The 10,808-nt window shown below is 37.0% G+C and overlaps 1 protein-coding gene across 1 annotated transcript in view; it reads left to right on the forward strand.

The window, feature by feature from the left end:
* Positions 1-10,584, forward strand: part of LOC101987402 (vomeronasal type-2 receptor 116-like) — a 30,323-nt gene extending 19,739 nt beyond the window's left edge. The window contains exons 2-6 of the mRNA XM_013355442.1: positions 241-532; positions 809-1,621; positions 3,000-3,227; positions 5,377-5,500; positions 9,674-10,584. Coding sequence (XP_013210896.1) covers positions 241-532; positions 809-1,621; positions 3,000-3,227; positions 5,377-5,500; positions 9,674-10,584 — 2,368 coding nt within the window. The remainder of the gene's footprint in view (positions 1-240; positions 533-808; positions 1,622-2,999; positions 3,228-5,376; positions 5,501-9,673) is intronic.
* The last annotated feature ends 224 nt before the right edge of the window (positions 10,585-10,808 follow it).

Consider the following 10,808-nt stretch of genomic DNA (forward strand, 5'->3'; position numbering starts at 1 on the left):
TCCTGCTCCGCCGGCGACTAGACTCCCTTCCTGGTTGCGCAGAGGGCTGACGGTGATCTGTAAGTATTTTCCCCTTTAAATAAATAATACCCTATTAATCATAATTCCAAACTGCTGTGGCATTGTTTGTGACTTACGCCTTCAGTTGAGAATATGGTACAGCAAATAATAATCCATCTATTGACTACTCAGGATCATCTGTAGATCTCTGTCCATATTAATCACCATACCATTTTACAGAACAACAACTAAAAACTTCCAGTTTTTACTGGCCTTAGCTTTTTCCATGGATGAAGTCAACAGAAACCCTGATCTTCTACCAAATTCATCATTTGTATTTGAATGTCCAGAGCATGGTTGTGCAACTGGGACAACATTATATAGTCACTTTCACTTTTCTGAAGTAGTTCATGATTTGCCCCCTAATTATATGTGTCATGAACAGACTATGTGTGTCATGGTGCTTACAGGACCAAATTTGGCAACATCTGTGATAGTTGGGACCATGCTCTACCTCGTCAAACCTCAACAGGTGAGATTTTTGTTGTGACTTTGCAAGAAATTCTAACTCTGCTCTTATAATCCTAGTTGCTAAGAAGATTCTGAGTAGGATACTACTGTCAAATTTATGTTAAACGGTGTCGTTCACAATTTTATTCATTTGTGAAGGGTCTCATTTCCTTTTTTGAAATTGAGATGAGGGAAGAACTAACAGATAAGGAGTTTTTTAAGGAAGAATTCTTGACCTAAAGTATGTTTACCAGTTCTTTTGTACATGTGCTACCTCATGCTGCTCCCTGTGTTGTAGGTCCTTCAGATTACCTATGGACCTTTCCATCCCATCCTGAGCAATCATGAACAATTTCCCTTTCTGTATCAGATGGCTGCCAAGGACACATATTTAGCCCTGGCCATGATCTCTTTGATGCTTTACTTCAACTGGAACTGGATTGGACTGGCCATCTCAGACAATGATCAGGGTACTCAATTTCTCACACAATTAAGAGGAGAGATGGAAAAAATTACAATCTGCTTTGCCTTTGTGAGTGTGATCCCAGTCAATATGCATTTATTCTTGACAAGAGTTGAAGTTTATTATAACCAAATAGTGACATCATCCCCAAATGTAGTTGTCATTTATGGTGACCCAGAGAGTTCTCTAGCTGTGGCCTTTAGAAGGTGGAAATCTCTAGGTTTACAGAGAATATGGGTCACCACCTCACAGTGGGATGGCACTACAACTAAGAATGACTTCCCACTTAATTCATTCAATGGAAAAATAACTTTTGCACACCATCATGCTGAGGTTTCTCATTTTAAAACATTTGTCCAGACATTGAACCCTCTCAAATACACAGACGAATTCCTGGCCAGGCTGGAGTGGATGAACTTGAACTGCAAAGTCTCAGGTTCTATGTGTAAGACCCTGAAGAACTGCTTATCCAATGCCTCATTGCAATGGCTAAAGGCTCAGACTTTTGACATGACCTTTAGTGATGAGAGTTCTGACATATATAATGCAGTGTATGCTGTGGCCCATGCCCTCCAGGAAATGCTTCTTCAGCATGTATATAATCAACCCATGGATAATGGAAAAGAACATTATGCTCACTGCTTGAAGGTAGTGTTTCCTCTTTAATATCAAATTTGATGTCATCAATGTCAATGTCTTTAAATGTCTGTCAAATGTCCCAATTTACTAAATTAGGGAATATTTCATACAATATAAAGATTTATGGAAATTTTTCTTCATAATGATGTAAATCTGGATGCTGGTATAAATCTTAATGTAAAAGTAATGGTGTGGAAGGTACAATTTGTAAAAAAAATACACTGATTTTTTTACAGAGTACCTGACTATCACCACAGCTATTATAAAACTGTAAGCCCAAGTCCTTCCTTCTTAATCCTCTTCCTAATGAGAAGATGAATCCTTGCATATTTATTTTCAAATATGTGATAATCCGTTTATGAGATGATTTTCATAAGTGTTCTAAACTGAATCTGCTCACACTGTAGGCACTTGGGACCTCATTTCTCACCCTGAGTGAAAGTAATTACACAGTAAACAGTGTCATCCTTCAGTTAAGACATACATTTGTATACATAAGTATTAATGCATGGTTCTTCTTGTGCATGGTTTCACATTTTTGTGTTTCCAGGTATCTCTTATTGTATCTGTGTTAGTGGGTATATATGTATGTGTGTGTGTGAATGTGTGTGTGTGTATGTGTGTGTGTGTGTGTTTCTGTACATCCACATATCTATCTGTTTGAGGAACTGAAAATAAATTTCTTTTGTACCAATGTCTTTCTGTATGGGAGTTTGTTTCTGTGCATAACTTCTGTGTTTCTTCAGTGCATGTTTATATGTGTTGGGTTCACTTTGTATATTGCTTGAACATATGTATATCTTTGATTTTGTTTGTCTGTCTGTCTGTTTCTCTCAATCTATCTTTGTATATGAACATAAATCCATCAATATCAATAGCTCTCTATGTAGGTGTTTTTGTCTGTGAGTGTCTCCTTGTGTGTATTTGTAATTTAATTTGTGCATGTATTTGTGGCCCTCTTTATGTGTTTCACAGCTTTCTGTTTTTGTGTTTGTTTTGGTGCATATGTTTCACTGTGTGTATCATCGTTTTCATGTGTAAGTGTTGGCATTTGTGTGTATGTCTGTATGAAATGTATATAGATGCATTATGTATGTCTATATGGAAGTGAATCTCTGACTGTATGTCTCCGTCTCTCTTTCTTATGGTGTGTATGTGTTTTCATATTGGTGTTTTGTATCTGCGTATATGTCTGTGATTCTGTTTGGTGCTTTTTTCTGAAAGAACTTAAATTCTAGGAACATTATGATAACTTTATTTGTCCACATGATTTACTGTTATTTCTCCTCTGGACACCTTCAGTAATACTGCCTTTACGATGAAATAAAATACATTTTATGAATTCAAGAAAGGGCACACACACTATAGAATGGTGTATCTTTTTCAGCTGCACTCCTTTCTGAGGAAAACATGCTTCACTAATCCAGTTGGAGACAGAATGATTATGAACCAGAAAGAAAATCTTCAGGAAGACTATGGCATTTTTCAGATTTGGAATTTCCCATATGGTCTTGGACTTAAGGTGAAAATAGGAGAGTTTAGCTCATATTTTCCATATGGTCAACAGCTGCATATATATGAAGACATGATAGAGCATGCAACAGGAAGTAGACAGGTGGGTCTGACTTAACTGCATTCTTTTGCATTACACAGCAATAACATAGACAATGGGATTGATTTGTGCTATCTTATAATGAACCAAAATTAATTAGTCACATTACAAAGCATTTACATTCCTCCTATTGTATGATTCTACATATATTTTAATGTGAGAATTTATTAGTACTTTAAGAATTTCAGATATGCATACAATCAATATTTATCATTCCAGAATATCTTTCTTTTCCTCTAATATATAATGTATAATGACTGTTACTACTGTGCTATGTTTTGATTGATTTTATTGAGCTCTACATTTTTCTCTGCTCCCCTTTCTGCTCTTCCTTTCCTGTTCATCCCTCCCCACAAAAGTACCCATGCTTTCAATTTACTCAGGAGATATTTTCTTTTTCTACTTCCTGTGTAGATTAGATCTATGTATGTCTCTCCTACCATCCTCATTGTTGTCTAAGTTCTCTGGGATTGTGGTTTGTAAGCTGGTTTTCTTAGCTTCTTGTTTAAAAACCACTTCTAAGGGAGTACATATGATAACTGTCTTTCTGTGTCTGGGTTACCTCACTCAAAATGATGTTTTCTAGCTCCATCCATTTTCCTAAAAATTTTAAGATGTCATTATCTTTTTCTGCTGTGTAGTACTCCAGTGTGTAAATGTACTACTTTTTTTAAATCCATTTTTGGTAAGGGGCATTTAGGCTGTTTCCAGGTTCTGGTATAACAAACAATGCTGCTATGGACATAGTTGATGATATATCCTTGTGGCACAATAAACATCTTTGGATAAATACCCCCAAAGTAGTATTACTGGAATTTAGGGAAGGTTTTATTTCCTACTTTTCTGAGAAATCATCATACTGGTGTCCAAACGGGTTGTACCATCTTGCATTCCCACCAGCAATTCCAAAGTGCTCCCTTTACCCCACACCTCTCCAGCATAAGTAGTCATCAGTGTTTCTGATCTTTGCCATTCTAACAGTTGTAAGATGGACTCTCATCACAAAGCCAGCCACACCAAACTTTATAGAAGAGAAAGTGGAAAGTACATTTGAACACATTGGCAAAGGAGATCACGTCCTAAATATAACCCCAGCACTACAGACACTGAGAGAAAAAATTAATAAATGGGACCGCCAGACACTGTATAGCTTCTGTAAAGCAAAGGACACTGTCAATAATATAAAACAGCCTACAGAATGGCAAAAAAAAACTTCACAAACCCCACATCAGACAGAGATCTGGTATCCCAAATATAAAAAACTCAAGAAATTAGTCATCAAAAGAACAAATAATTCAAATCAAACTTTTGCTCAGGTTCCTCAAATATGTGGAGGATTTGTAAAGCATTTACGCCTCAGGAAACACCATTCTTTCCAGCTCAATAGATATCTGTTATGCCCTTTCTCACTCTGCCTATTTAGCTGTATTTTTCTTTATAATATGTCAGGCTTTGCAGTGCTGTTTTTAGAGTTCATGTGTGCTATCTGACTTTTATGAGACATTCCCTCTATTTCAGATATTTGTTCATCTTTGTTTTCTGTGACATTGCTGTGATTAAATATTGACCAAAATCTTATAGAGGAGGTTTGATTGGGATCATGAATTACAGCAAAGAAATGACAAGGCAGGCAGGTATAAGGAGACGGCTTCTAAATCACAGAATCTGAAGGAACATAGCTTACCGGTTTTCTCTGAATTCTCACACAGCCCTGACTACGGACAGCACTGCCCACAGTAGGCTGGGTAGTCCTATATCAACTACCCATTAATAAAATGCTTAAATATTTTAACAGCATGCTAATTCAATAGAGAAAAATATTATAGTTAAGGTTCCCTCTGACTTCTTAATGTACTTTGTGTCACTGTGATGAAAATTAAGTAGAAAAAAACACTTTGAAAGCTCTATATTGTTTGTTCATATAAAAAAAACCATTCTCCCTCCTAAATTTCTAGATATGGGAAGCTACTCAAATTTACATCAGTTTATTTTCATACATTTGTATGCCTGGTATTATAAAATGTATTAAGATTAATCTGATAACTCTTTGGTGTATATAAAACTAGCTAATTGGTATATCAACATGATAATGAAATATATTTATAGAAGTAGGTAAAACTCCCGACACCAGCATGTGTCTGATTTTTCACAGATGCCGCCCTCTGTGTGTAGTGCTGATTGTGGTCCTGGATTCAGAAAATTCTGGCAGGAGGGAATGGCAGCCTGCTGTTTTGATTGCAGACCCTGCCCACAAAATGAAGTTTCTAATGAGACCAGTGAGTGTTTGCTAATGAGATAAATCCTTCACATCACATAGATTATCTTCTCTCAGTCATACTGAGTTGATCAATGGACCAAAAGACAATTGAAGAAATAAAATATATTTCTTTCCTAAGTTGATTCTTATTGTTCTATGATTATTAACAAACTCATTTTTAAAAACTTGTTAAACCATTATAGTGGCATTTCAATTGTATTTTAATAAATAAAGACTGTCTGAAGATCTAAGAGTAAAACAGTCCCACCAGTCAGCCTTACAGACCACATTATGGTAACATACACCTTTAATCCCAGTAGCCACAATGGCATATGCACATTTAATCCCAGTCACTACACTAGATGATATAGAAATCAGGGGGTGCATACCGTTAGTTCTAGTGCTATATGCCTTTAGTGTGAGCCCTAGAGAGGGAGATGTAAACTTCCCAGACATGATCTGTTAGTTTTTTGTATTTCACATTTGTTTTATTTTTGTATATCGGAGACAAATTTTGAATATTGATACCAATTTTGTATATTGATACAAATTTGAGATTAAATTTGTTAAAGCATATTATACATGAATTTTGAATCTTGTTCAAGGTATTGTACCTATACAGCTCATTTAACAATATAATGCTAATTTCTAGTCCTTGAAAATTAGTATCATCAACTGTTTAAGAAAATAGAGCAGAGCAATCTACTCCAGAGAAGATAATGGATACTGAAGAAACTCCACATGGAGTTTACTTTCTTTGTGGCAAAAGTAAGTCATTGATGGAAAGTAAATTAGCTATAAGCCTTTGGACTCACCAAGATAAGCTACAGAATATGTCAAATGCAACTGGACTCCATATTGTGGATATATTTCTTCCCTGTATATATTATATATATTCATTGTACTTATTGTATAAAGTTTTTTATATTAATTATAGCCTTCTTTTTATTATTTTTTGACAAAAAAAATGGAAGTGTAGAGGCATTTCAATTGTACTTTAATAAATAAAAACTGTCTGAAGATCTGAGGGTAAAACTGTTTTACTTTTCAGCTTTATAAAAGAGATTATGGTAAACAAAACAACCACCTTTAATTCCGATAACCACCCTAGTTTATATAGAAATCTGGTGTTGCATGTTTTTATCCCAGTGTTGCATGCCTTTAATTCAAAACCTAGAAGGAAATATAAAATGGGGTGTGGAGACAGCTCTCAGACACAGTCTCTTTCTCAGATTCCAAGAGGCAAGATTGCCATTTCAGACTGAGGTCAAAGTAAGAGCCAATGACTGGGTGTTTTTCTTTCCAATCTTCAGGTTGAGACCCAATTTCTGACCCAAAGTTTTTACTAATTGTGCTTCATACCATGACATACATCTTTGATTCCTTGAAAGTCTGAATTTGCTGGACTTCTCTCAAAGAAACAGTTTTGACAGTCATACAGCATTGTGACTGAATTCTACCCAAGTGTGGAATGTTCTATAGATGTCTTTTAAGTCCATTTGATTAATTACATGTGTTAGTTTTCTTATTTCTCTGTTATGTTTCTATTTGGTTGTCTGGTGTATTGGTAAGAGAGGAGTGTTGAAATCTCCTGCTATTAGTGTGTGGGGTTTGATGTGTGAAATGAGTTCTAGTAATGTTTCTTTTACATATATGGCTGCTTTTATATTAGGGACATAGATATTCAGGATTGAGACTTTATCTTGATAACTTTTTCCTGTTATGAGTATAAAGTGTCCTTCTCCATCTCTTCTGTCTGATTTTAGTTTGAAATGAATTTTGTTCGATATTAGAATAGTCACACGCACTTGTTTCCTAGATCTGTTTGATTGGAAAATCTTTTCCCAAACCTTTACTTGAAGTAGTGTCTCTCTTTGAGGTTGAGGTGTGTTTCTTGTAAACAGTAGGATGTTGGGTCCTGCTTTCGTTTCCATTCTCTTAACCTGCGCCTTTTTACTGGTGAATCGAATCCATTTCTATTAAACGATATTAATGACCAGTGGTTGTGAACTCTGGTTATTTTTTTGGTGGTAGTGTTTGTGTGTTTCCCCTCTTTGAGTTGTGTTGGTGGAGGGTTGTCAGATGTCTGTGCTATTGTGGGTGTTTTTGACTTCTTTGGGTTGAGGTTTTCCTTCTACTACTTTCTGTAAGGCTGGGTTTGTAGATACGTATTGTTTAAATCAGTTTTTTGTCATGGAATGTCTTTTTTTCTCCGTCGATGGTGAAAGAAAGCTGTACTGGGTATAGTAGTCTGGGCTTGCATCCATGGTATGTTAAGGTCTGCATCACATCTATCCAAGATCTTCTGCTTTACGTGGTTTCCTTTGAGAAGTCAGGTGTAATTCTGATAGGTTTACCTATTTATGTTACTTGACCTTCTTCCTCTGCAGCTCTTAATGTTCTCCCTTTATTCAGTATGGGTTTTTTTTGTTTTGATTATTATATGAAAAGGGGATTTTTTTTGATCCAATCTATTTGGTGATCTCTAAGCTTTTTCTACCTTCAGAGGGAAGGCCATTCACAGAAAGATCATTTACTTTCCATTGCCTATGAATCAAAGATATAGAATACTCAGCTCCCTCTCCTGCACCATGTCTTTCTCCATGACAGTATGTCCCAGGATGATAATAATGGACTTAGCCCCCAAACTATAGGACATCCAATTAAATTTTATTGAAGTCTATTGAACAAAAAAGTGTTTTATGACTGTCCAAATTAACCTGTTCAATCAAAATTAAATTATTTGTCCTATCAGAGGGTTCTGCTTTTACCTTTATAAACTGCTATTTTCCTACAGGCCACACCTGTGTCCTCTAACCAGAGGCGGTGCTATGTACTCCCTGATCAAATCCTGTTCCCTCCTCCCTTGTTGACTTACCCCTATTCATTCTCTACCTCCTGTGTTTGATTCTTTTTCCCTGCCCATTGTCCTCTTGGACAACTCAATCTCCTTTTAGTTGACAACTTGATCTGAGTATTTTGTTCCCTACAGATTCTGTTTCCTGTTTCGTATATGTCAGTGTGTTTTGGCTGGTGAATTCATACAAGAAAATGTATCACATAACTTGTCCTATAGAAGACATGATCTCCATCTATTTCAGGGAAATGATTCATAAAAAAGAAAGACATCAAACCATGGGATAAAACCGGACTCTCTGAACATGGAGAACAATGAGGGCTGATGAGAAGCCAAGGACAATGGCACAGGGTTTTGATCCTACTTCATGTTCTGGCTTTGTGGGAGCCTAGCCAGTTTGGATGTTCACCTTCCTAGACATGGACGAAGGGGGGAGGACCTTGGACTTCCCACAGGGCAGGGAACCCTGACTGCTCTTTGGACTGGAGAGGGAGGGGGAGAAGGGTGGGAGGAGGGGGAGGGAAGTGGAGGCTGGGAGGAGGGGGAAACTTTTTTTTCCTTTTCTCAATAAAAAAAAGTAATAAAAAATCATCTATCCACGGGATCTGAGATATTAAATACACTCTGTGCAATACAGTGATTAATCATTTTAATATCTGAAAACTCAGTAGTTCCAGTTGATTCATCATAGCATTCAGAAAGAACTGAAAATATCTGTGTTTTCTCATAATATAGAATGTTATCACCAAGACAAAGTTAAATAGAGAACATATTATTATACTTCATTTCCCATATTTATAATGAATATTAAGAAATGAAAGTATTGCTATGCAGCAGTGTCTCTCAGTTACAGCATCAACAAAGGACTCAGATATCACAATGTTTACTCAACACTGATGTAGGAGTATTTCTTATTAATAAAGAAACTGCCTAGACCCATTTGATAGGCCAACCCTTAGGTAGGTGCAGTAAACAGAACAGAATTCTGGGAGAAAAAGCTGAGTCAATGAGTTGCCATGATTGTCCCACTCCAGGCGGAGGCAGGTTAAGATCATTCCTGGTAAGCCAGCTTCATTACAGATTAATAGAAATGGGTTAGATCAATATGTAAGAGCTAGCCAATAAGAAACTGAAACTAATGGGTCAGGCAGTGTTTAAAAGAATACAGTTTCCGTGTAATTATTTCGGGTAAAGCTAGCCATGTGGGCGGCCGGGTGCTGGGGACGTAGCCCGGCTGCTTGTAACACAACACAACACACTGAATTGAAATATTCTGTCAATAAAAGGCAGTAGTTGTAGTTAGTTGTAGTAATCATGCTTTTCTCTCTCCAGAAGATGTGGATAAATGTGTGAGGTGTCCAGAGAACCAGTATGCCAACAGAGAACAGAACCAATGTATTCCAAAAGCTGTGGTCTTACTGAACTACAAAGACACCTTAGGGATGGTTCTTACCTTAATGGCCTTGTTCTTCTCTGCATTCACAACTGTGGTTCTTGGGATATTTGTGAAGCATCATGACACTCCCATTGTGAAGGCCAACAACCAGAATCTCAGCTACATTTTGCTAATTTCACTCATCTTCTGTTTCCTGTGTCCCTTGCTTTTCATTGGGCATCCCAACTCAGCTACCTGTGTTCTGCAACATATTACATTTGGAATTGTATTTACTCTGGCTGTTTCAACTGTGTTGGCCAAAACAGTGACTGTGCTGCTTGCTTTCAAAGTCACAACACCTGGAACAAGGATGAGGTATTTTCTGGTTTCTGGTGTTCCCAACTACATCATTGCCATCTGTACGCTCATCCAAATTATTCTTTTTACAATCTGGCTGCAATTTTCTCCTCCTTTTATTGACAAAGATGTCAATAAAACATCTGAGCATGGCCAAATCATTATTGTGTGCAACAAGGGCTCAGTTACTGCATTTTACTGTGTCCTGGGATACCATGGCTCCCTTGCATTAGTGAGCTTCAGTGTTGCTTTCTTAGCCAGGAATCTCCCTGACACATTCAATGAAGCCAAGTTGCTGACCTTCAGCATGCTGTTGTTTTGCGGTGTCTGGATATCCTTCCTTCCTGTCTACCATAGCACCAAGGGCAAGATAATGGTGGTTGTGGAGGTCTTGTCCATCTTGGCTTCCAGTGCAGGCCTACTGGGATGCATTTTCATCCCCAAGTGCTACATAATTTTGTTAAGACCAGAGAGAAATTCACTTCAAAAGTTAAGGGAGAAAACACCTTCCTGAACACACATTTCATAAATTGTATCTGACAACTACAGTACTGGCACAGAACCACCAAATACAATACAATACAAACTGTATGAATAGCTAATGATTCTCATCATTTCTTCTAATGAGGAGGCACAGCAGTGTCATGTACACTACTTTTCTGTACACTGTGATCTATAGTCATCCGCACAGCCAATTATTTTATAATATTCAATTCAATTTTTTACAATTAGTGTACA

Source organism: Microtus ochrogaster, unplaced genomic scaffold, assembly GCF_000317375.1.
Source record: "Microtus ochrogaster isolate Prairie Vole_2 unplaced genomic scaffold, MicOch1.0 UNK130, whole genome shotgun sequence".
Classification (NCBI taxonomy): Eukaryota; Metazoa; Chordata; class Mammalia; order Rodentia; family Cricetidae; genus Microtus; species Microtus ochrogaster.